Source organism: Centropristis striata, chromosome 11 (assembly GCF_030273125.1).
Source record: "Centropristis striata isolate RG_2023a ecotype Rhode Island chromosome 11, C.striata_1.0, whole genome shotgun sequence".
In the NCBI taxonomy this organism is placed as follows: Eukaryota; Metazoa; Chordata; class Actinopteri; order Perciformes; family Serranidae; genus Centropristis; species Centropristis striata.
In genome coordinates, this window is record NC_081527.1 from 30858418 (window position 1) to 30885817 (window position 27400).

At 43.0% G+C, this 27400-nt stretch overlaps 2 protein-coding genes across 3 annotated transcripts in view; both read left to right on the forward strand.

The window, feature by feature from the left end:
* Window positions 1-18005, forward strand: part of cadm3 (cell adhesion molecule 3) — a 98374-nt gene extending 80369 nt beyond the window's left edge. For both annotated transcript variants that reach the window (XM_059344224.1, XM_059344225.1), the window contains exons 7-10: window positions 343-433; window positions 6285-6457; window positions 10953-11078; window positions 13761-18005. In XM_059344224.1, coding sequence (XP_059200207.1) covers window positions 343-433; window positions 6285-6457; window positions 10953-11078; window positions 13761-13879 — 509 coding nt within the window. In that variant the 3' untranslated portion in view covers window positions 13880-18005. The remainder of the gene's footprint in view (window positions 1-342; window positions 434-6284; window positions 6458-10952; window positions 11079-13760) is intronic.
* A 2563-nt stretch (window positions 18006-20568) lies between these two features.
* Window positions 20569-27400, forward strand: part of kirrel1b (kirre like nephrin family adhesion molecule 1b) — a 76773-nt gene continuing 69941 nt past the window's right edge. The window contains exon 1 of the mRNA XM_059344631.1: window positions 20569-20914. Within this exon, the coding sequence (XP_059200614.1) occupies window positions 20869-20914 (46 nt within the window). The 5' untranslated portion in view covers window positions 20569-20868. The remainder of the gene's footprint in view (window positions 20915-27400) is intronic.

Genomic DNA, 27400 nt, shown 5'->3' on the forward strand with positions numbered 1-27400 from the left:
TCACTGTGGATAAGAAGAGCAGGTTATCATCTGAAATTAAACTATAAATGGAGTCACGTTGGAGTCTGTGTCGGTGCTGCCACCCTGTGGGCGAGGCGCTGGTACTGCATCGCAGACGGAAAGTGATGTCGTTGTGTAAGGGGTTATGTCATTGTGGGAGGCAGAGAGATGGTGACGCCTACAGGATGCAGATGGGAGTAGATTTGAGACAGGGATGGATGAGACTGTCGGTGCTGTGTGCATGTCTGTACGGTTATGAATATGTGTTATGTAACTATACTCTGTGTCTGTGTCTGCGCGTGTGTGTCTGTGTGTCTGTGTGTGTTTGTCTTTCTCTTACAGATTCCCCGAACGTGCAGATCTATCCTGAGAGCGATCTGCCTAGAGAGGGGGAGAAGTTTAATCTCAAGTGTTCCGGTGACGCCAACCCTGAGTAAGATACACACATGCACACACATTTCATTCACAACATGCACATCACATGCACCCTTACACACACACACACACACACACACACACACACACACACACCCAAGCAGACACAGAGTCACTGATTGAATTTTCATCATATATAGAAAGACAGAATTACTGGTTTGTTCACTGACTTCAATATAACATCACAAAAAACTCTATAAACTAAATAATGAAATAAAAACAAGGCTCAGGGTTCATTTATACCTTATAAATCCGAAAATATAAGACTTTTTTATGGTACAGTACAGATATTATAGAAAAAAGATAATTTTAGTTATGGTGAACGGACTGCATCTGTATAGTGTAAGTTTTTTTTACAACACAAGTTGGCCTTCACCCATTCACACACCAAGGCGTAACCTCGCCTAGAGATTAGAGAATCAATTTGTAACCAGAGGGTCGCCGGTTCGAATCCCAGGACTGACAGTTTAAGGGCTGAAGTGCCCTTGAGCAAGTTCCCTAACCCCCCACTGCTCCAAGCAGGGTGTGGAAGCCTTTGCAGTTTGGGGTTCAGTTTCTTGCCCAAGGATGTTTTGACATGTAGACTGCTGAGTCCAGTGACCTTCAGATGACCGCTCTGAGCTGCGCCTGCTCACATTTTACTAAAGGAAGAGATCCTGATAGTGCATGTGGTGTGTTGTGTATGCTGGAGCCTCAGCAGGTTAGAAGAAACCATCGTTGGATGTTGTGTTTGGTCAAGGTCAGACTCTTTTTTTTTATGATGCTATAACATCACACTTCTTCTTCTTCCACTTGCTTATTCACACGAACACAAGAAGTTGGTATTTTTGAGTATTTGAATGATCTCGGGTGGAGAGTTATTTTAGGGTTAATGTACTATCTTTGAGCTCGTAGCCTTTTTTATTGTCTCATCAGTACTAATGTCATCTCTCACTTCCATCACTTGAACCAAGTGTAAGTTCTTAATATTTTTATGATGTCAAGGAAATATTTGAGTACAACCCAAAAGATTGTCATCTATATCAAGTCAGTTCTTTCTCTCACAATAGAATATGTTTTTCTCTTACTAAAGCATGTACTGATGGAAGCCCTGACTCTAGTAAACAGAGCAGGCTGGCTGCTGCTGTCCTTGCCCCAATCAAAGCTTTCATTCCCGGTCATGCAGAGGGCCTCAATAGATTTTTAGAGGCACTTTAGAACAGCTTATAAAGAAGCAGACACACATGTTAAAATGCCCACATTTAGTAATTGAAAAGATGTCAAATAACACTTCAGGTCTGCAATCACAATACACAAAAAAATCAATAATAATGCACATGCACACACACTCACACCTACATGCTTCATGTGCAGGTAACAGCACTGACAGTCTGCACACACTTGTGAGCAATCACACACCAACATGTTTATTTTCTGACGCCTTCTCGTTCACTTGTTCAAACACGACACATGCATAAACACACACACGGGCGCATTTAGCGAAAAACATCTGCTCGTTACAAGCTCTTGCGTGTTCGCTGATACGGTGAATACACAGTATTTCTGATACTCACAGACACATACACAGAAACAAACTGCAACCCCTGTCTTAAATCCTTCCCACACAAATACACTCTTTCCCCTGGCCTTTCTGCATTATAGATGAACCTTCAGCCAACCAGCCCTATCGATCCACTCTCCTCCCCATCACTGCCTCCTCCGTCCTTCCATCATCGGGTATCTCCGCGCCGCCGTGTCACTCACGGCTCGTTCACTGCTCTCCGTCTTGTCACGATGCCTCTCTGCCCTCCTTCTCCTCCTCCTCCTCCTCCTCTCTACGTCCTTTCCTATAACTCTCGTCTATCTCTCCTCACACCTTTTCCCCCCCGAACTCCCCATCCCTCCTCCTCTTCTTCTTTCTACCTCTCTACTCTCCTGGCCCCCCTTCACTCCCTACAACTGTCAGCTCATCAGAGGAGTGGCTGGGAATAAGACTAGCCGGTTAGTTTGACTGGCAGGTGGAACAGATAGGGGGCGGGGCAGGAGGAGGTGACTGTCATTGCATGAACGTGCTTTAACAGGCAGCATGGGAGTCGATAAATTATAGACAGGAGAAAAGCGAGGCGTGAACATTGCCACAGTCAGGGGTTCAATTCCCTTGGCGACCACCTATGCTGGAAATCTATTTATTTGTGATAGAATAAGACACACTGGATGAAAGCAGACGCTGAATTATGCATGTTCCTTTTAAACCATATTCATGTTTTATGCTAATAAATGGTTCTATGTAGTTCAAAATGGCCCTGACAGTGCAAGGGTTCAGCTCCCGCTGGGATCACCCTTTCTAAAAATGCACTTAACTCATAGTATGCAGAGAGGCTTTAGATAAAAGTGTACACTGAGTGGCTGAGGCTGTATAAAAAAAAAAAAAAAACAAGGCTATGGAGAAGAGAGAAACTGTGAGATCGGTGCAAAAAATATGACAAGGGAAGGCAGAGAGGGAAAGAAAACAAACCGACAGGAGAGGGAGAGGTAGAGGGAAGCGGAGAATAGCGTGGGCGGAGAGGAGACAGAAAGATTTGGTGACAAGCAGCGAATGACTAAGACAGAGAGAGGGAGAGCAAACAAGAGAAAACTGCTGTGTGTGTGTGTGTGTGTGGTAGAGAAGGGCGAGAGATGGGGAGCGTGCTCAGCTGTGTGCACCGCTGCTTGTGGATGAGCTAGTGTCCAATCAAATCAGATACAGGTTGCCCCCGCAGCTGTCAGTCAAAACCCAATCACTGCGACGACACCTTTCCTCCGACACACCCAGCCACTCAGATCCCTCTCCTCCCCTCGAGCTGCCCTCCCCAATCAAACTCAATGAATGTCACACTCTATTCCATGATACACCCTTTTCTCTCTGTGGTCACATCCTGTCAGGTTCAAAAGAATAACTTACCGTATCAAATTCTGCACTGTGTTTCCTTGACGCCCGGCAGCAAGAGCTTTCTAATGGAAGAGAAAGGAATTTGTGCTCTACATTCTTTTATATTTCCCATCTATTCAATCAGCACAAGCCAGGAGTGCTTGCATCACATTTCTGAGATTGGAGTCATTTTACCAAGACTGTTCACTTAACATTTAAAGCTGAAAAGCCTGGTAAAACTTTGACCTATTGCGTGCAAGCAGCTTCCGTTTGTGGTCAAGGTCACTGCCGCGGTTAGAAAGCAGCAGATGACATGTAACAGGATTACAGTAATCTGTAACCTGTAAAAAGGAAAAGGCCACCCATATTCTATATTTCTCTTATTGTTAAAAACCAAAAGCAACAATGAACTGAATATTAACAAGTATCACCTGTTGCTACCAAAGCCGGATATAGTTTATTCTGCATTAGTGTTGTCTGTTCAGATCTCTTCAGTAAACCACGTCGTTGCACTCAGTGACCTCTTCCGTGTTACGATGGTTTATTTTGAGTCAGTCCACATATGCCAGCCGGCTGCCGTAAATACTCACTAATGCACCAAATGTTTAATAATCCACAGCTCAAAATAGTCCCCAACAAATGCTCAATGTACTCCTGATGGAGTTTATTTGCCATTTCCGAGCTGTTTGAAAAACTACTTAGACTTCTTTAGTAAATTAAACATTTGTAACACATCTTGACACCTGAAGGTATAAAGGAGATAAAAGTAATTCAAAACAGTTACAATAAATACCATCAGTTAAGAGAAAGCATAAAATAAAAGTGGTTTAAGTTGAAATGTAAAAGTTGTAAAATATTATTATTATTATTATTATTATTATTATTAATTGTATGTCTTTATTTTTGTCTATTTATCTATTGCATCTAGTTTTTAGTGTAGTTATTATATTTATTTCAGTTTCATGTGTCTTGTTTTTAGATTTAGATTTTATTTATTTTTTATTAATTGTCTATAATTAATTATTAATATATTAATTTCATTATTTAATTAATGAATTACTATTTATTTTTCAATACATTTTATTGAAATGATTTATTTATTTGTTAACTATTAATTATAATGGTGTTAATTCTTATCCATTGTCAAGTACTGACAGTTCTGCATTGCATTGTGAAAAGCACCAGACTTATCCTTCATCTCTTACTATAAAAATTTCTGATCAGACAACAGAAACTTTTGGTAGAGATACGGGTTGGATTACAAAGATTTTCAACACGAACATAATTTAGCAAATCTTACATTAATAATTTAGCACAAACACCCAATAGCACATTCTTTACCGTGATAATGATTACAGCTGGGAGAGGGAGGAATATGCAGCACCAAAGTACCCATAATTACAATAAAGAATGTCTCCGAGCGTATCATGACTTCTGTACAGTGTTTATTAATGCATGGGTGCTAATTGAAAAGTTTCCACCTAAGCAGAGCTCATGGCCAAGAATAAAACACAGTTTGCAGACGTGCAGGGTCGGAATAATCAGCGTGGTCTGACCAATCGGCTTCCTGCACTTAAACTACCTGCTGTATAATAGAGATTGACTTTTGAGTGTTATATATAATAACACTACAGCCATTACAGGCTGTAAATGTGAAGTTAATTGTTCAGTTAATTGCATATTATCTAGCATGTGGAGGCGGTATAATACAACAGCTGATTCCATTTTATTGCAGGTAACCAGACGATGTAGCCAAACATGGACAGGACACGCTTGTTTTAAATACTTCATGGTTGAATTTTCATTAGCCTCAGGACAGCTGTCGGAACACTAGAGCTCTTTTTTAGGATTTATATCCCTATTATGATACATATTCAAAACTTTGAGCTTCCCAGTAAGTCCACAGTCTCCCAAGTGTTTGCTCAGCAGCAGGTGTCAAGGGAGAGGACGATATTTCTCATTAGCTTTCACTCAGTTGGAGAATTTTCCCCCGGCAGCAACAACAGATAGAATTATTATGGGCTTCTTTTTTTCTTTTTAAAAGCCAACTAGGGTTTAAAATATTCGTCTGAAGGCGCTTGATGCAAGAGATGTATTGTTCCGGCCTTTAACGGTTACTGTACAACCACGAGAAGCCACCTGGCCACCATCATGAATTCACAGATTGCACCTTTAGGTGTCGCTGAGGGTTTTTTCTCACATTTCCAACAGCGATTAATCAGTGGAACCAGTTCAGGTCTGTCCCCGTTTCAGTCTCCCCGTCATTGTAATTACTGTACAGCGCTTAAGGACTTGTGCATTTACATAATTGATTCTTTTATCAGGACACGTCTCGCTATCTCTCTCATACACAATCTGTTATGCAGAATGGATTTTTTTTTTTAACGCAGGCTGATTTGAAACGCTGATCTTTGTTCTGTTGTCTTCTTCTCCCTCCATCTCTTTTAATCTCTTTTCTTCTTCAAGCTGCGGCTCTCCTCCCAAGCCCGTTCCTCATTCCATCATTTTCTTCATCATTTCTTTTTTTTCACTTTTGCCGTCTGCTGCCACAGCCCCCCTCTCCCTTCTCCCCTCTCCCTCTATCCATCGCTCACTCTCTACCTCTCCCCCAGTCCCTTCTCAGTTTTCTTTCTGTAACATCCATCTCTTTCTCTTATTTGTTCCCACTTGCCCTCCTCCCCTGCTTTTATCTTTTCTTTTTCCATCTTCATTCCTCCCAGCCTCCCCTCTCCTCCAACCATTTCTTCTCCTTCCATCTCTACTTCACCCTTGATCATTTCATCTTCTTTCTTTGTCCTGCAGCACTTGTCACAGCTCCCTTCTCCTCTCATCACTTCACCCCTCTTTTGATTTTACTTTTTAGTTACTCTGCTTTTAAAAAGAAAAAAGTGCAGATCATGTTTAGTTCAACTCAGGACTCATCCTTTAACTCTCTCTTTCTTTCTCTCTCCTGTCTCAACAGGCCCAACTCCTACATATGGGAGAAGAAGGATGGAGATCTCCCCCCACTGGCCAAAGCCGACGGTGCTTTCTTACGCTTCGAGATGCTCAACAAATCAGATAATGGCGTCTACCTCTGTCATGCAGACAACGGCATCGGAAGCAGCCAGGGGGACTACACACTCGTGGTGCATGGTAATGAGGAAAAGTGAAAAGAGAGAAAGAAAAGTGACAGAAGTGGGATGTGTGGTAGAAAAATAGGGGGGGAGTGATGTACAGAAAGAGTTGGGAAGTCTTCTTCTTTTACTTTCTTCATCACGTTTCTTTATTTCTGTCGTTTGTTGTGGCTTTTGCTTGTACTTCTTCCATCTTTTTTCTCTTCTGATTTTCTTTCGTTTCTTTCCTCCTGTTTTTGTTTGTTGTTTTTTTTTTCTCATCCAACCGCGCCACCATGACCAACGCCACCGCTTACCATCCAACCAACCGCTTTCGCTCGTTCTCGCGCTTGTTTCCCCTTCGCTTTTATGTGTCCCGTTCATTCGATTCCATGGCCATTTTTGCGCTTTGCTTGCTCATTTCCACTCCTCCTCTCGTGCCTCATCTTCCTCCTCCTCCTCCTCCTCCTCCTCCAAAGGTCTTATGGACCCAGAATTACCAGATACCACCTCCTCCTCTCCAACCTCCCCATTCTCCCTCACCTCCTTTCCTTCTGACATCTCTGGCTCCGGCTCCGAACCCACTTACTCTTCCTCCTCCCCTCCTGACCTCGCCTCCCCCGACTCCCCATCCCCCACCCCCAACGAGGCTGCTGCGTCGACCCCCGAAATCTCCACCACCACCCTCTCCAACGTCCTCTTCCCCGACCTGCCACTCTCTCCCTCCTCCTCCCCGACCCCTCCTCCCCCCGACTCCTCTGCAAGCATCGCTCCTTCCACTGCCAATCCCTCCGCCTCCTCCCTTACTCCCTCAGTTTCCGTCCGGCTGAATGGAGTGTACACTTTCACAGGTAAAACCATCTGAGTTACACACTTGCACACACACTTGCAAACAAGAGAGATGCGAGAAGCTTAGTAATGGAGTGGAAAAACAAACACCATTCAAGTTACTACTTTGCTACTTCTTTTCCTCAATACACAAACTGTGCTTGCATTGTGGAGCAGTCAAGGATACTGGGAGTTTGTTTTGCATTCACACACATGCAAACACAAACACATACTCATACAAAGCTGACAGCAAGACAAGAATTGAAGAAACACAATGAAGAAAAATGGCATTCGTGTGGCCGTTTCACAGCTGTTTCATGTTTTCTTTTCTTGTTTTCCTCTTTCCTCCCATTGATAATCCTGTACCCCTCCCCCGAATCCTCCAACACACACTCCTCCACTCATCTAAACAATCATCCATCCATCCATTCATCCATCTATCTAAACATCCACCAATCCATCTACTCATCCACTTAAGAAGAAGCGGATGACAACATTGCAGGTATAACTTTTCCACCTGTCATCTGTCGTTCTGACTTTCTGTCGTTCTAACTTTTCGTCCACCTGCCTGTCTGTCTGTCCATCTGTAGGTCTGACTGTCTGTAGCTCTGTCTGTCTTTGCCTGTCTGTCACTCTGGGGGGGTGGAAATCCAGTCTGGGGACACTTTGAACTTCACAGCGGAGGGATGAATATTTCATACTCCTGCCCACGTAATGCTTTGTTGTTGCCCATACATGCACAGACACAGGCTCAAAACACACACACTTTCACACTCGCAACACACATTCACACCAGGCACTCACTTTCTATCTCACAAAGACACACGCACAAGCATGACCCCTTAAGTGGTACAAGTCATTTACACAGTGTTCCACTTCCTCTGTGTGTGTTTTTCTGTGTGTGCGTGTTTTCGTGTGTGTGTGTGTGTGTGTGTGTGTGTTTGTGTGTGTGTGCGCTGGGAGGGGGGGTCAGGCTTCGAGGTGTTCTTGGGTCTTGTCTGCTTTCCTTTGATGCTGACAGCAGGATTTATGGGCTCATTCTCAGTCTCGCCTCGTCAGCATGCCCCTCTCACCTCCACGCCGGCCAGCCAGAGTGTGTGTTTGACTTTCTGTGTGTGTGTGTGTGTGTGTGTGTGTGCGTGTGTGTGTGTGTGTGTGCTTCATTCTGACTGGTGCTCAGAGTCTCGCCTCCCCTCACCACCCCTCTCCCCCCGTCTTCTCTCTCTGGCCTCTGGTTGGCTGTTGTCATGCCCCTTAACTTCTCTTAACTGGCTGAAATGTGACTTTTTCCTCCAAAACTGGCCGTTCATCCCATCATTTGGTGTCCCAGTTGGTCGTAAAGTGTCCTTTTCTTCTTCCATTTCAGTTTTGTCTACCTCTCTGGTTGTCAGTCTGTGCCTCTGTCTCTGATTGGTTGTATAAGTTAGATGTTTCTTCCTGTAACTGGTTGAGTCCCTGCTCTCTACATTGGTTTAACCCCTCAGATATTCACCGTGTGCAAGCCAGTACCTCCTTCCAACTCCCTCTCCATTCTATTCCTCCATTATCTTTATTTATTTTTAGTCTTTTTACACTTTTTGGTATGGGAAGTGCTGCTTGTGAGTTGTGCCTTTCTGAGTGACTTTCAAAATGACACCCAGCGTCTGATCCCGTCTGAAAAGTCAGGCGAAATAAATGATGTATCAAATTATTTCTGCGTAGATTGCTTTCTTCTCTGAGGGGCAAGTAGCTAAAGTGGCTGAAGCGAGGCAAGCTAAGGGGGGGTGATATCAAATCTCTGCCGTTGGGTGAAAAACTTGCATCTCAGAAAAAATTTCAGCTTTTCAGAGAAGGGCTTGTTTTAAACGTGAATGCTGTGAATTGTAAACTTTATACACAAGCTTTCAGTGAAAATATGTGTACGTTTTTCCATCATCTAAGCATGATTTAATCATTCTAGAAGTATATATTTCTACCAGTAGAAAAGTATATGACAAAACACATGTACATGTACTAATTGTTTTTAAAAAGTTGCTCATCGTAACTCATCGTAAGTAAAATCAAAGTTTGCTCTAATTGTAGTAGTGTAAAAGAACACTGAAGAATAACTTTAAGTACACAAAGTAAAAGATTGTGTTCTTATTGCACAGGTGCACTGAGTAATAAACATTTATTTTGAAAGAACCATAAATTCCTTCATTCTCTATAGCTGTGTTTCCATTTAATTCAAAGTGAATTTTGAATTTTAAAACTTTTAATGCGCGTTTTCGAAAGTTTTATCAAATTTTGGTGTTTTTCTCATCCAAATCTGCAAAATGTGCAGAGAAATGAATTGATGGAAACATGACTAATGACTTGTGAGTCATAGAGAAAGAGGGACTTTTTGCTTTTTTTTGTATTGTTTTGTTTCTTTGCTTTTCCAACTCTAAATATTCATTATACACAATTACTAATTGCAGGTTGAATACAGTACAGAGTGTACTATTTTATTTCATGCAAATTTTAAGTTTGCTAAGAAACAAAATAAAAGTATACTAAACTATATTTTTAAAATATATTTTCAGAAAGTCTACTTCAGTGTACACAGTCGTTAAAGTTGGAATAAAATATTTTTTAAATTCACTTTCCATGAAATTATTGTGACAATGTGATTTATCAATTCATTTGATTAATGTATTACTTTATTAATCAATCTCTTCGAAACAATGAAAATGAAACCACAAGTGAATGAACAGAGGATTGTGTCTGAAAACAAAATTATTCCAACTTTATGGGCAACCGTGTATGATTTGGGATTTCACCATGGCTTGATTAAACTAGCAGATAACTTTAAATGTGTATTTAATCATATCATCACAGAAGCATTCCCTGGTTGGTAATGCAGCCTCGGATTCTTCGATAATGAGCAGCTTTTTAAATCCAAAGAAATGCATAAAATCTTTCAGTGAAATATGAAAATCACCAGTGCTGCAGGGGCGAGGATTTCACCTGACATGAGCAGCATGAGCTCCAAGGCTCCTACCAGTGATGGGGACTTGGTCAGTAAACGGCAGAGTCCTGTTGCATGTTAGTCACGAACAATTATTAATGGAGGGTGACGCGGTGGCTCCTTTTCTTTCGCCTGGCTTTTTTTCATATCCTTGTCTTTGTCTTCTGAAGGTTTGCCGCTGTGCCTGAGTATTATATATTGACAAGTCTTCTCTGCTCCCCTGTTCTTTTCTTTTCTTTCTGCCTTCTCTCTGTCACTCTCCCCATTATTCTCTCTCTCTATTTCTGCTGCCTTTCATCATCTGTCTCCTGTTTCCACCAATATTCATACACCACCCCCTCCTCTTTCTCTGCTCTCAATCTCTGTCTCTCCTTTCCTCTCTCCCCTTATTTCTCACTGTCTCTCACTTGTTTTCTATTGCTTTTTGTCTCTTTCTCTCTCATCCATTCTCCCCTTCCCTCTCTTATTACATCTCTCATCTTATCTTTACTACATGACTTCCTTTTTCTCTCCCTTTCTCTCCTTTTCTCTCTTTTTCTATCCTCTCATCTCCTCTCCTCTCCATCCCACCCACCAACCAACATCTTCTCTCCTCTCCTTTCCCCTCTTCTCCTTTTTCCTCCTCTCCTCTCCTCTCCTCTCCTCTTCTCTCCTCTCCTCTCCTCTCCTCTCCTCTCCTCTCCTCTCCTCTCCTCTCCTCTCCTCTCCCCACCCACTACCCTTTTCTCCTCTTCTGAAGACCCCACAGCCATGTCGACCTCTTCGGGGGTGGACCACGCCGTGGTCGGAGGGGTGGTGGCTGTTATCGTCTTCATCCTGCTCTGCCTCCTCATCGTCCTCGGCAGATACCTCATCAGACACAAAGGTCACCTGCTCACACACACACATGGACACATGAACACACACGGACACACTCATGCATGCATGCATGAGCATACACTGAGATACACTTGCATAAATATGGATACATGCGTACCGAGACTGGGTCTCACACGTTCAAACATGCATATGCATGGAAATGCAGGGACACACAGAAATGTAAATTGCACTCATACCTAAATATAAATTCTAAGCATAGACCTGACTTGTTTTACTCTCAAAGCAAAAAATAAATGAATGACAATAAGTGGATGTTTATTCATTGCCTTTTAATACATTTTGGTTCACACAACTTCCTGTGAGATCAGATTTCCTGACATCAGCAATATTTCATTCACTTTCAGCATATTTCATATAGTGAAATGTGGAGATTAAAGTGATGTGGTGAAATTGTAATTGCTTCCTGGCCGTGATGTTAGTTTCTGTGTTGCTCGTGTGCTCCGCTCTGTGGGTGGGACACAACAAAACAGTGTTGCTTTTTCTTCCTTTACACTCTTTTTCTGGTCTCAAAACACCATTTTAGCAAATAAACAAACAAAGAACAAAGCATATTCAAATTCCTGAGCTTCAGCAGGGGACAGGTGAAATTTAAATGCTACTAAACACGTTTCAGCACCCAGGTGGTGCGGTTGATAAACACTCGCCCACATCAACCACCACAGTGCGCCAGATTCAATCCCCGGCTCCGTTGCCTCCAGCTGCTCCAGAATATTGAACACAATCGCTTGGTGGCCAGTGTTCACAGATGCCAGGTCTGTGAGGGATCATGTCTGTGTCGCTGCACCAGTGACTCCCTCTGGTTGGTTAATGCACCTGAGTGGAGAAGAGTGTGATCTGGGGGGTGATTGTGTGAAGCTCGGCGCTGTCTGTTGACTGTGTATGAGACTGCGGGTCAGTAGAGGAGTGAGCAATTACACAGAATGTAGTACATGAAAATTGCTCATTCCCTGTCATTGCACTGTCATTAAATAAATACACATAGTTATACTAATGAAGTGCAAAAGCAACTCATGAAACAAAACACAATACCTGCACAGTTTAATGGCAGGAAAACCATTCTTCCTCAGGTTTGACCAAGATTTAAATCACTTTAAAAGTAGGTTAACAACATAATTTTTTACTTGCCAGCTTTTTCCAGAGCTTTAATTAAACTCCCATGGGCTTCATCAGCAAATGTTGTTTACTCAAGGGCCATTAGCTGACTGAAGCATGGAAATGTGATCATGTCCTAACAGGTGGTCATATATGTGAAAGATCTGTTCAAAGATGGTGTCTGGTGTCAGGTGTGGATGCCCTACTTTAACTTTCTCTGGACGCCCACTAACTTTATGGTCGATGACATAATATGAGAGTTTGGATTATTTCCAATGTCAAAAATGCACTTTCATGCTCACTGTAAAAGTGAGATATGAATGTGCAAGTATGATCATTATGAGAGCAAGACTTGGTCGAAAATTGCAGCACATATCTGGAACATGGCTGCCACTGTAAAAACCACCTGAGGACGAAACTGAGGACTCATTTATTTGAGGACAGGGAGGAGCAACGACCAATGGGGACACTCCAGCACTCACCAATCAATAATGCAACTTCATCACGTACTCAGTAAGTCAGGGACTGATTTTTTTGTTTACAGGACTGGCCCCGCTTCACTGTCCAGCCAAAAATGGCAAAAATAAATTATAACGTTTCTCTGTGAACATCCACACTAATACATTTTAGTTTTAAAACAATCTCTGTCCTCACTAATGTTTTTGCACCATTTGGTTTGTAAACACCAGAGTGGTGTGGACGCTACATGCCTGGCAAATTTTTTGTGTTTTAATAGAAACTCATATCAGTGTGGATGTAGACTGAGCAAGAGAGTCACTGAAACACAGGACTTTACTGGATTTTACTTGGATGACAAAGGCTTGATGGAGTTCTGATTTGGAAGTTAATAGACATCTTCAGACATCTAAGTTACATATGACCTATTGGAACTGTTGATGTGATGATATATACTATGTATTTCACTGGGAAGCATATATAATCATTGAAATGCTGCTTAGTGTTCTATCCAATCAGCAACCAGGATTTTTTCAGTGGAGAAAAATGGCCCCGCCCCCTGATGGTTGGGGGACTACTGGTGTAGAAAGTGCTTGATTAGATATGCAGGAGAGCTGCATTTTAAAATGGAAATATCGCAGACTATCAGGTTAATTTAATCGTGGCGGACAAAATCGTGATCACAATTAAAATTGTATTAATTGTGCAGCCCTACTTCAAGTGGCTTTTGCCTTAGTTCTGACCCATCATATCAAAAATAAAACTCCACATAAAGCCTCTCCAAAGAAGAATCCTGTATGGTTCCCAGATAAACACCTTTTTATTAGTGGTTCTGAGTCCTTTGTGTCTCCTACTGTGGCCACAACCTGAAGGAAACTTTACTACATAGTACTTCAACAAGATTACAGGTAAAAGAAAGTTATCAAAAGCACCCGGGTGATAATTTAGACTTAATGTTGGAACATCTTGCCGCTCCGCTGTTTATAACAGTCTCTGAACTTTTGTCATTTTGCCGTTCCAATGTTTGACTTTTACTGCCTCACCAATCTTATTCCTCCTCCCGCCTTGTATCTCTCTCTCTAACCATCTGCGTCTCCTTTTCCTCTCTCTCCTTCCACAGGAACGTATCTGACCCACGAGGCCAAGGGCTCGGACGACGCCCCCGACGCGGACACCGCCATCATCAACGCAGAGGGAGGCCACTCCGGAGCAGAGGACAAAAAGGAGTACTTCATCTAGACAGAGGACGGGAGCGGTGGAGGAAAGGAGCAGGAGGAGGGGGAGGAGGAAAATAAGCCGGAAGACGTGGATTAGGGGAGAGGGGAGGAGTGAAGGGAAAAAAACCTCCATTTGTTTTCACGACGCTTCAGTTCTTCACTCGGTTGGAGGGGTGATGGGAGGGAAAGAACTGTGGGCAGGATAAAGCGATGAGTTGAGCTTCAACTGGTACTACCCTCTTTGCATTGATACAGGGAAGTGAGATTTTGCACTGACATATGGACGAACTGAAGTCAAACACACACAAACATACAAACATGAGTCAGTTCTGGGGAAAACTCTTCTCACACAGACTTGAATGCTCGTAGATGCTCCGATTAACAAACACGAGCCTCCTGTACTAACACGTCTGAATTATTTCTGAATGAAACATTAACACATTTTTACACAGGCATCGTATCCTACTTCTAACTGTCAGCGCCTTCGAAAAAAAAAGAAAAAAAGCTAAATTGTAAGTCGCATCCCGAGCTGATACTTCACTGCTCACACCTCGCCGACCTGTCTCCTCAACATTTTAAGCCACACCAGCTCTGTCTTTTCACGTTTTTTGTCCTCATTCTGTCCATCCAACAAGACAGCATCCCTCTGTAAACATTCTAGTGGCAGAGAAATCCATCCAAAGCAAATTATTACTGACAAACATAATCTCTCTCTCTCACAGTTTAATCTTTTTATGCCATCAAACCTCTTCCTGAATCCCCACAAACCCTGGTACAAGCTGTTGAATTTCCCACAACGCAGCACCACATAACATGCAACACTCATGCAAAAATAGCATTCCCGCCTTGCGCTACCAAGCTGAGGGGCTCCAGTATACATATATAAATATATATATATAGAATTATATAGCATTCTTTTTACTTGACAGAAAATGTTTGGTGTGCTGTAAATACACTCCCTCTGTCCTCTCTCTATCTTCTATCCCTCTTCTCTCTCCCTCTCTCCTGTATCTCATACAGTCTGTTACTGCATTACAGTGACTTATATACTCTAAAAAAAGCCTGCCTGTTTTTATTACATGCGTGGAAATGCAGAGTCAAAGCTATCAATATCTGGGTAAAAAAATACAAAAATAACGACGATGATGTTGCGATGAAAACTAACCTTAACTGCAAATATTTGTATGAGGAACGTTTTCTTTCTTTTTTTTTCTTTTTCTTTTATTCCTTTTGGGACTTATGAGAGATTTTCTCTCCTCAGTGTCTCAGTGTGTTACTGTCAGTGTTAACGGTTTACAGTGTCTGTCGGTTTGTCAGTCCAGGAGTCCATACATCCAATTTTTCCGACCCGTATTTTGATTTTTAAGTTTAAAGTTTTGATGATATTTCTTTACTTTTTTCCCATTTTCTCCCTTCTTTGTTGGCACTCTGCTCCCAAACACTAAACTGTAGCAAAACCTCGGTCGAACGCAACTTCGAGAAAGGTGTCAAAGTGTTTTGGTGTAGTTTTCCTGGAGTATCACTGCCCGGCACACGTGGACCGCTGCGGTCTTCCTTCCACTTGACCCCGCTGAACTCGCTCGGCTCGCCATCTCTCCCCTGCAGCAGACTGCTTGTCTTGGCGAGGCCACCTGGCGCTAAATTCATTAAGTGGTGACATCATGACTTCCTTTAAGAAGCTGGCACGGTCACTGCTTCGGGGAGGTGAAAATGCTCGCTTGCTTTCCACCACGGGGCCGAACAGGACTGCCTACATGCATTATGACAAACTTCCTGGCAAAAGAAACCCCTTTCTGTTATTGTTTCTTTCTCTGTGTGTGTTATTGTAAGCAGGAATCATTCGCCAGCTTAGCAAAAGGTTCCCATAAATGAACAGTGTTTTATTAAGGTTGGGAGTTCGCCTTGGCACTGGCAGGCTCCACTTGGCCCGGTCGTGGAAATTGATTGCAATCTAACTAAGAGGCTCTGGGCTCCAGACTGTACACATGCCAAGGTTTGGCTGGGTGGGCAGGGTGCCCGAGCTGGAGTCTGGGCCGCACTAACGCTGAAGAAAGTCATTCAGGAACGTAAATGTCCTCTTCTGTTTTTTTATCCCCCCTCCGCTCCACTCGTCCATTTCTTTTCGTTCTTTAATCAATCATCTCGTCTGCGTCCTGATCCACCTTCACCCGGTCTCTCCTCTCCTCATCACTCCTTCCCCCTCGTCTCCCACCCCTCCATCTCTGATCGATGTCCGGTTCTCCTTGCTGGTCTCTCTCTCTCATTCAGGAGTCCGTAGACGTACAGTAGAAGTAGCGTCTCGGTTTGCTGGCGTGCGCTGATGGCTCTCTGCAGCACTTTTATTATTGTGGGGTGTTCTGGAGAGGAATCCATTTGCTGTTGTCAGTCTACCCGTAGACACTTATGTCTGTGATAGTTTTTGTACACCCTTTTTTGGGAACGTTCAGGGATTGTGCTTTTTGTACCTTTCCCCTCATTGTCATTAACTGCAACCTAGCTAGCTGCTATGAAAGCAAGTGGCCCGGCTGGTGTTTCTATAAGCTCGCTATACGACAAAGGGTAATATGACCTGAAGCAGGGTCTGATCTTTTTTTCTTTCTCGAGCTCTCGCTTGGACCTTTGGGTGACGCTGCAGTAAACTTGGCTTAAACAGTGTTTTCCTGGAGACAACTTTAAACACACAGAGTGGAACATTTGAAGAATCAAAAACACTGTTTATCTCATGTTTGCTCTGCAACACTCTTTACAGTATGCATGTCTGCAGACCAGAGGATGGGCTTTGTCTCACAGAGCTTATCGTCCACTTTGAAGAAAAACCTTTGATTTGTATTTAACCCCCGGTCTAATTCTGCTCTGTGAATGGAGAAAGGAATACCTGCCTCATACTCAACAAAGTGTAGTGTCTTTTAAAAACTAATGGACCTGTATTTGCCTGTAATTTATCGTCCTGTCCTTCGTCTTAGTTAATGTGCTAGCATGTAGCTTGCATGAGAAAAGGTTGGAAATGTAGATAGTGTTGGAGATAAGAAGTGCCGACAAGCATCTCTCCTGAGACAAGAGCGGCGGTCTGCCCGACTGACTCCCCTGCTGTTCTCTGATCTGCAAACATACGCCGTGTCCCAGTTAAACCCGTCTGTACCTCCTCAGCACAGCAGCCCTCTGGATAATACTGAGGGAACTGATGAAGTGGGACTCATTCTGCCCCCCCACCACCACCACCACTGCTGCATTAAAGCGATGTAGGGGGACGATGGCGTTGAATTGGGACGTGCAGTCAGTCTTATTCATGTTTCATTGCATCAGTGCAGTAATGACTAGCTGTCACCAGATGCCAGCAAACAGCAGCTTTTCTTTGCAGTCAGACCGAGCTGTCCTGCCCCAACACTCCACTCAACTCCTCTTCAGGCAGTCGCACACTAGCTGCCAGTCATCTCTTTATTTTTGTAGTATAAACAAATTGATTTTTAAATTATGTTTTGTAAAAGGTGTGCATAATCTTCAATGTTTTCATTTCAATTCAATTGATAATCATTTATTTTTCTTCTTTTTTTTTAAATTAGATTTTCCAAATCTTGGAGGTTAGAAATTTTACGCATTTTATTGTTTCAACAACCATTTTTCTATAATTTCATGTATATAGTGTTGCCTTTACTGGATACTCTTACAAGCGCACCCATACACACTCTGCACACACACTTTGGGTACATACACATCCACACACATATCTGAATATGCACGGCAGGCATGAAGTCTGTGACTATGGTGTATCTGTACATATGTGTGTGTATGTGTGTTTGTGTATGAGTGTGAGGTGTGTATTAATTGACCCAAACAGACTCCGGAGACACTCTTACATGTGTTGCTTTCACAAAAGTATTATTATTTCGATAACTAAAACTTTGATTTTAGACCCATTATTTTGGATGACAAGTCTTCCTTTTGAATAAATATCCATATCACATGAGAATAGTGCTGTCATGTATGTTAATTTGTACTATGGCTGATGATGTCATCAGGACGGGGCCCAACCGCATGCCGTGGTGGGTTCGCGTCTGTTGGATGTTCATACAGTATTTGTTTTATTTGTTTTTTTGTTAAAAATACCAGTTCAGTTGTTGACTTCAATAAACATGCATTTGGGTTAATTTCACCTGTGTTGTTGTTGGTCCTTCCTGTTCAGAAACTTTTAAAATAAGATCTTATTCTAAACAGTAAAATGTTCATCTAAAAAGGGTCCTATTCTTGTTGCATTATATCACTGCTTCAGGAAAATAATCAACCCTGACATTTCCTCAAACTAAATCAATTTTCCAAACAAACAAGCAAAATAAAACTCACTTGAAACATTTATCTCACTATCTCCCAGATGTCTACATCATTTAACACCTATTAATCATTAATTTTTGTATAAAATCACTTACTTGATACTTTAAATTGGATTTTGGACTATAATATACTGAGTATATATTGTGTAGTAAACCTTGACCATTCAAAGGGTAAGCATCTTTTTTGTTTGTTTCCTCAGTGAATAAAGATATTGAATATGATCTTTTCAACAAATAAGGGATGTGATAAAATAGCTCACAACTCCAAAAATCACTGAATGACTCTTCATTAAGTCATCAACAGGTTTTAAAAAGCCATATGCAGTTTACAAAGTGTCCATTAGAGGGCAGTGTGGTGCCATAATTCAATAAGTCCCTGCTTTAAAAGAAGACAACGGATGGTTGGTTATAAAATTAGGAAAACTACCAACTGACTTTCTCTCTTGATTCAATTGAATTACATTTTTTATAAGAAGCTGTCTTTATCTCATTAGTTCTAAAATAGATGATTAAATAATTCTTTACTTTGCAGACAGAATTATGCATGTGCTTTAAAGTCTCTTGATCTTCCTTTCTTCCTCTCTGGTTTCCTTTCATTCCTCTTATCTTTTCTCTTCCTCCACCACATCAGTGTGCTCTGTGGTTCGGTTAATACTGTCGCCACATGTTGATACTGCTGTTGAAGTTAATAATCAGACTTATACTGTACACATGCTTCCAGTTAATTACACAGTAACTTCCTCTCAGATGGATAACAGAAAACTCTCTAGCTGTTTGAGGAAGAAGGACTTATTTCCACTGAACTTGTTATGAAATCAAAAAAATCTAATGCTGGACACTTTTTGACAAATTCAGTGAATTGTTCCTCACAGTTTGCTAGATGTTCATTCTGTGTGTGTGCTAAAATAGACGATTACAGCACTATTCCAGCTTCCCTTCTTCACCATGATAGTAATGAGGTGTGAATTACAGTGGAGATATTTCCTTGCAAACGTGTTATAAAAAGGACAAAAGTTGTTGAGTTTTGACCACCGTAATCCAGTCAAAACTAAACAAAATATCTAAGTGAATTAAAGTGAAAAACATATTTTTCTTTAAAGTTTTTGGAAAATTAGATATTTGACCTCACACTTACTAAATAGAAATCACTGTAAACTCACCAATGGATGCTGGAGAGTAAGTTACTACTTAAAAACCGTATACTGTGATAAGATCACTGTTACTGTGATAGACTGAAGAGGAAATATAACAGTGAAGGAAGTGTTGCATGAGGTTGGGGTAGCTGCAGATACTTTAGTAGTCTGAGCAGCAAAATTGTGAAGTAAATATCAATAAAACAGTCTGTAGGAGATCAATAAGAATGGCACAGTCAGTTTTACTGTGGTGAATCACAGGGGATATATTATACTACATTTTTTTTAAGTAAAGGTACTAAGTGATCCTAATGTTTGCAGAACAGATGCACAAAAAAAATCTTTATAATTCAAATGCCAATGATTCGGGCTGGTGGTTACTTTCATATTGACTGATAGATCTTGTCATATATGGAGATATAATACACAAACAAAATTTTTCATGTTTTCTGAAAGTTGTGCTCAAATCTTAAGCATTTTTTCTCTGACTTCCAATATCCATGGCTTTATGAATAACTGTAAACTTTGCAAAAATAAACAAATGTTTTCTGCTTAATAAAAACCATGTAGGTTTATTAGATTTATTAAGAGTGTTTTGATCCAAATGTTTCAAAACTTTGATTGGTCAAATGAAAATACTTGACAATCATTTTTCTCCAGCTTTGTCCCGCCCACTAAAACCATGAAGAAAAGAAAAGCCAAAGACAGATATGAAGAAATCTGACATGTTAAACAACCAAACTGTTTCAAACTGTGGTAGAAAAAAATTGTGTTAATGCAGGAGTCTAAGAAAATAGGATGTCAAGGTCTTTAAAATATGTGTTTGTGAACACACAGCAAGTCAGTTATCTTAAATAACAAGCAAAAAATAGATTGATCCTTTAATTTCTATGACAACTCCAATTCTGCACTAGTTGCTATTTTGTATGACTTTTATTTAATGTTTTATAAAAGACTGAAAACCATAGTCTCATGCAGAATACTGTACATTAAACGTGCACTAAGTTTAAAGTTTTCAGTGCAGTTCTCGCTGTGGCCGCTGGGGCGCTCTCCTCCTCCGCTCTGTGGAGCCCAAAACGGAGATTTGGAGCGGGGAGGCGTGGAGGAGGTGGAGGTGGTGGTGGATGAGGAGGAGGAGGAGGGAGGGGGTGTGTGCTACTGATTGTATGTGAGGAGGGGAGGGGGGCACACACAGAGAGAGAGAGAGAGAGAGAGAGAGAGAGAGAGAAAAGAGGGAGAGAGGAATTCAGTCCTGTTTAAATGGGAATCTAAATCGCAGAGAGGAAAAGGGACAGAAACCAAGAGAGAGAACAGACAAAAAAAAGTGGAGACAGATTTATTTTACGCACGGGAAAAGCAGGGAAACGAGTAAAAGAAAGGAAAGGAGGAGAGAGGAAAAGGAGGCATCGGATTTTTTTCCTCTAAATTTGGCTTCTTTCACTCTCATGACTCAAAGAGGATTCCAGTTAAATTCACCCGGTCGGGAGGAATTGATGGTGTCTTTTCGGGGAAGCAGAGCCGAGGGGAGGAATCTGAATGCGCTCGGCTGAACCATGCCAGCTCTGTGGATCATAACTTTGGCGATCACTTTGAACCAAGGTGAGTGATGTTTAAACACTGTCTGAACCGGCTGGGGCGCGAGCAACAGCGGAAACTTTCTTTTTTGTGTGTGTCTCTCCCTTCAAACCCTTCCCTCTTCACCCCGTTGTGTGCGGGCGTCTGTGCGCTTTGTGGGTGTCTTTCTGTCTGCTCTGCCAGTGCATGTGTTTGTGCGTTTACATGTCTGGTAATACATGCACGCGCGCATATGTGTGCGCGTGTGTGAATGTGTTATGTTGTTATAGATTTGTGCTGCCCTGGACATCATCATTACAGCCCACAGGCGCTGAGGGGAGCAGAGTCGTGGGGTGTTCAGGGTCTTTGAGGAAAAAAAAAAAAGATTTAGAGTGCAGGCACCAAACGGTGCAGACGCGTTGCGTTCATTTTTCCTCAATTTTACATGTTTATGGGAGAGATGTGGAGCATCTGCACGCGACATTGCTTTGACGTGACCTTTATAACGCATGAACAGACAGATTTGGTTGACACAAACAAACGCAGTGTGGGTCAAGAGAGGATGTGTTGCAGGCACGCGCACATGCATACTCACATGCACGCGCATCACACATACACATACACACACACACACACACACACACACTGCGCATAGCCTGCCAGCCGGGGGATGATTGATGAGGCGAGGATCCAATGCACAGTCTGGTCACTGGGCTTTAACATGAGTCACACTGGATCAATTTCACACGCACACATAAAGGCACGCACGCGCCAGGCACGTGCATTCCTTAAATTCAATCTCAGTGTTAGTGTGTAAGAGAGAGAGAAAGTGGAGAGTAAAGACCAGCGCAAGCGTCCCTCGAGAGAGCAACTGTGTGTGTGTATGAGAGAGAGAGAAAGAGAGAGAGAGAGAGCGAGAGAGAGACCAGTGCATCCTCCTTTTAGCATGCAGGTAGAGTCTCCGCGTGCTCTTGCCCGTGCATGCGCGCGGCCCCGCGGCAAACGTGCAGGTGCCAAGAAAAATTCATATTTTACCGTAAAGACGGAGACATATTCACTGGACTGGAGGAGAGCCCCATTACTAATATTAATGTCCCTATTTATCGATCACCTTGATAGATTGCCCTCTCCGTCTCTCTCCCTCTCTGCACTAACACACACACACACACACACACACACACACACAGACACACACACACACACACACACACAGACACACACCTCAATGGGAGAGAGGATGAGTGTGCGCTTGTGTTTGAGGGCAGTCAGGGCTCGAAAGACAGAGGTGATTAATTGAGGTGGCCTGATGTGAACAGTTCAACTGTGTGTGTGTGTGTGTGTGTGTGTAAGAGAGAGAGAGAGAGAGAGAGAGAGAGAGAGAGTGAGTGTGTGTGTGTGTGTGTGTGTGTGTGTGTGTGTACCTGCTTTAGCACCTGGGTCCCCGGTGCCGCAGGCCGCTGGTGTGATAAGCTGCAGACGGTGATCTGCCCAGACAGACAGTCAGAGGAGCTCCCAGGCTGGAGCAGGGCTGACCACCTGAATAGAATAGAATAGAATAGAATATTAATGCTTGCACAATAAGGCAGAGTAGAGTGATACACATGGTGGAAAAAGATCTGCAGAAAGTCTGAGCATCTTGGATTGAAGTGGCGTGCAGAATGTATCAGATTAGATGGTCTATGATAAATCTGTGTTAATCAATCAGTGTTCTAAAGAGCTCGGATTAATTAGGGCTAAGACGACTGAGTGTGTTGGTTGCAGCTGGATGAAAGAGTAGAGTACAGAGAGTAAAGTAGATTAGGAAAGTTTGATTAGTCTCTGCTATAGAGAATCAAACAGAGCAAAACAAAGCGGAGAGAAAAAGGACAAGACCGAAAAAAGAGCAGGAGAGAGCAGAACAAAAGAGAACAAAGAAGAACAGAAGAAAACGCAGATCAGAACAGAGCAAAGGCAAAAGAGAACAGGCCAAAACAGAAGAGATCAGAAGACGCAATAGAGTAGAGAATAACCGATCAGAACAACACAATAGAATCAACAGAGAAGATCAGAAACAGAACACAGTGGAGAACGGAGCAGAGCAGCAGATCAGTGTCTCCAGCTGAGCCGGTGTAAGCCTGCAAATGTGATCAGAGTGAATCCGTCCCCAACATGCAGCAGCTGCAGCCTAATGTGTGTTTAGCCTGTTTGGAGTCTTCCAGGTGTCTCCTGCCTGCTTCTCCTCTGCTGACAGCTCCGACTGTCTCTCTCCAAGCGGCCTGATTTACTGCGCGGTCCAGCGGTGTGCCTGGCTTCCCAACACAGGCCGACTACATCTCTGTGTGGTTGACCGCGCGTCTGTAGGCCCTCTGTAATTACGTCCTGCCCTGTATGTGTATATATGTGTGTTGTGATCCAACACTTGTGCTGCCAGCGCCGCTCTGGCCACAGGCGAGGAAAGCCTGTTTCTCAGAGTCGATTCTTGAACAGCACTTTTGCTTGAGCTGAACATTTTCGCAGCCTGATCATGCAAGCAAAGCAAGCAAAGCAATTCCTGCACTGCAAGCACCTGTCCCATCTCTTTCCTCTCTCTCTCACACACACATAGACGTTCTTTTTCTTCCTCCCCCCCCCCCCCTCCTCCTCCCACTCTTTTCTCCCGTCACAAGAATAGAGCAGAGGCGCAGATGTAAAGAGACAGGCCAAAAGACAGAGAGATGGAGGCAGAGAGAGACGAAGAAAAGAAGAGACAGCGGGGTTCAGTCCTAATCTGTTGACAAGAGGGGATGTTTGAGGATAAACAGAGGCAGAGCAGGAGCGCTCAGGAAGCAAAGACAGAGAGAGAGAGAGAGAGAGAGAGAGAGAGGAGGCCCTCTTGGCTTGACTCTTTTCTTCACCAGCAGCCCAGCTGGACCATCAATGTTTGATGCTTTACATCAGCACAGGTTTAGACCAAAATGCGCTCCAGGGGCTTAAAGGATCCTCAGAAAGGTCTCCTAAGAAATGCCAAGTCAAAGGACTTGCTTTTAAATTCTTGAAAACGTTTCGCCTCTTCCAAAACATCTTCAAGATCCACAAGCAAGTTTGACTTTCAGGTCTAGCGTGACCTGGATGACCGAGAGACTTCACAGGCCCCAAAATTGTTCATTCCACTTGCTTCAAGTTAGTACAGCGAGGTTGTCTTTGATCATTAGTTTCAAGCTCTCCGCTGTTACGCCCTCAAACAGTTGTGTAATTCCTTTCTGAATCATCTAACAACAAAAATACTCTCAGCTGGGGGTTTGGAAAAATGTAACTCAATAGCATGTTGTTGTTTTTTATATCTGTATGATGAACCACTGCTTTGTTAAACTTCACGAGCATGTGAGCATTGGTGTGCACATTGGGAGATAAGAGGGATCATATAATGTGCAGCTAATTCCGTGACTCACTGTTGTATGTGTGGATGAACCCAAAAATGCAGGCCCTTTTTTACACCTCTTTCCAGCCGCAGACAGGTTAAACTGATTTGTGCCCTTAGAGCGTGATGTACCTCTTGTTCACTAAATATCTAAGTGCAGTCCTGCAAGCCCTCTCATCTATATGAGGCCATAAGTTGGTGCCAACACAGAGAACAAGAAAATGCAGCATTGTTTGCAAAAACTTTAACCTGGATCAAGTTTTGGTAGATTCCTTTGTCACATGAATGCCTTATTTCTACTGCCTATTAACAGTTGTATGAAAAGATACAATAACTGACACAGAATTAACTTTCTAGAATAGTAAACTCATTCCTTAAATTAAAATTATATATTATATATTATCATAACCCCATACAGCATGTTTGGCATCTTCCAATTTATTGATCAATAACTTAAATTGGAATTCCCAGATCATATTTAATTGCCTTGCTGGTGCCTTAAAGTTGAGATGAAATTACAAATTGTCCTTTTAACCCTTTTAGATTACATGCCTGGTTTTATTGTACACCTATTTTACAAAAGTATGCCCCCCCAAAAAAAATCCATGTGTTTGTATTTTTATTTCAAAATTCAACCATGTTTGCTCCCTGTAAAACAAAATATGACACGTGCTTGACAACCACTCATCAATCAATCTGCAACAGGTCTCTGTGTCACTGCAGCATGGTTAGTACATGCAGATGAAGGCTGGATGATGGTCGTTCACCTGCTGGTATGCTTTTTTACTTTAGAAGCTAAAGATGCTCAAACTTCCACTTCAAACATTATGCATCTACCATTAATTTTCATAAAACAACTTTGCAGTTATTTCGCAAGGCCCCAAAGCTACAGCAGATTTTGAACAATCACCATTGTTCAATATACAGAGCACCTGAACACGTTCTTCTTGGTGGTTTTTACCGTTGATGAGCATTTCTTGCATGAGCGGCCTCAGGATGAATCAAACCTCGGCCATTAGAGCCATACTGTACTGTAACGTGCCATAAAAGAAAATATAAAGGTCGACTGACTCTGTTGCTCTAATTGGTTGGAAGGAAAAAAAATCCACTTCGATAAAAAAACGCCGTACCCTCAAATGAAGATAATTAAAAATGGCACGGCAGGCCTTGTTTAAGAGCAGAGCGGAGGTTCAAACAACATGAGGGTGGCAGAGAGAAGTGTGTGTGTGTGGGCCTCATCCCAAAGCCCTCCAGTACCTGACAGATCTGATATCCTTATGGAGAGGGAAGCGTAATCTGAGGTGACAAGGAACAGCAATTAAAAGAAATAAATAAAATAACCGACACAATTAGCCGCTGCTTAATTCACCACGATGCCCCGATAATCTAGTAATCTGCTAAGGCGACATCAGCAAATTCCCCCTTCCCTCCTCTGCACGGGCTGAGCGTGTGTGTGTGTGTGTGTGTGTGTGTGTGTGTGGGAGAGTGAAAGACGGAAGAGTACTCCGATCTTAACAGGGAGCATCGACTGGTATTAGGACTGACACCCGTCAATCTGGCTGATATGTCAGACTGAATGAGAGAGGAGGAGTAGTGGACTGGGAGGGAGAGGAGACGGAAAACTAGAATAAAAAGAAGGAAGAAGAAGAAGAGAGGGTTTGGGGCAGGAGAGAAATTTGGATTGGAGGAAGAACGGTCAAAGACGAAAGGAGAGGGGAGATGGAGTGATGCAGGAGTGAAATGCTGAGGAAAAGAGGGAAGGGAACAGGAATGAAGGAGGAGGAGAGCAATGTTGGGGAGCAACAGAGCAGAAGAGGAGATGAGGGGAGAGGAAAGGGGAGGTGGAGAAACCAGATAGGAAGAGGAGGCCAGGGGAAGTGAAGAGGGAGAAAGGGAATATGAATGGAGTGAAGGCAGAGGAACAAAGAAGTGTGGAAGAGGGAAATGAAGAGGAGGAGAAGGAGCCATTAGAGGAGAGAAATCCAGGTGGGAGGAGGGAGGAGGAGGGAAGACGACAGAGTAAAGGTGGTCAAAGGAGGAGTGGAGATGAGGCAGAGGAGGATGAAAGCAAGAAGAAAATACAAAAGAAGTGAGAGCCAACTGGGGTGAAGGAGGAGCAGGAGAGCAGGGCTGAGGAGCGGATCAGGAGAGAGGGAGAAAGGTTGGGTGAAAAAATCCAGTAAGGAGCGGGAGCTAACAGGAGTAGAGAAGGAAAGCAGAGATTTATGTGTGGAGGTGGAGTGAGGGAACAATAAAATACATGAGTAGATAAGGGGAGAGGAGGAATGAGGAGGAGGTCAAGGGAGAAATTTGGGTAGGAGGAAGAGAGAGAGAGAGAAAGAGAGAGAGAGCAGAGGAGCAAAGGAGGGCAGCAGATTTGTGTGGGCGCTCAGAGGAGGAGCAGCGGGGGCAGAAGGGAACATTAATAGAAGAGGAGCAGGAGTAAAAACAAGAAGGGGGATTCAGAGAGGGAAATGAAGAGGAGGACACGGAGCTAGGAGGAGCTGAAGAGGAGGAGAGAAAGGTTGGGGAGCAGAGAGCGAGCGGGTAGGAAAAAAGAGAAACAAAGAGGAGTAAATAGAGGAGTAGCTGAGGAAAGAGGAGAAGTAAAGAGGATGACGGGAGGAGAAAATTTTGAGTGGGAGCAAAGGAGGTGAATGTCAGAGGAGGTGTAGAGACAGATGGAGGCACTAAAGGGAAAAGGAGCATGAATGAAGATAAGAAGAGAGAGAGGAGAGAAATGTGGGTATGAAGACAGCCGAGGAGTAAAAGATGGAGGAAAAAGAATGGAGAAGAAGGAGGACAGATTTATGTTTGACAAAGGTTGGGAGGAGGAAGAGGGCAGAGGAGCAGAGGAGAGGTGAGGAGGAGTTAAAAATGGAGGATGGAACACTAATGGATGGAGTGCAGGAAGAGAATTGGAGGTGCAGTAGTGTAGATGAGGGCAGGAGCCAGATGCAGAGGAGGAGTGGGAGCTAACAGGAGTGAAGGAGGAGGAGAGCAGGGTTGTGGAGCAGAGATTTATGTGTGGAGAGGGCTGCAGCGAGGGAGCAGAGGGAACCAGCCAGGCCTATTATAGATGGGGCTCTCCTGGGAGAGCAGGGCCTGGAGTTTTCCAGGCATTTCCAGCATATTTCAACGCTGTTCCAAGCAGC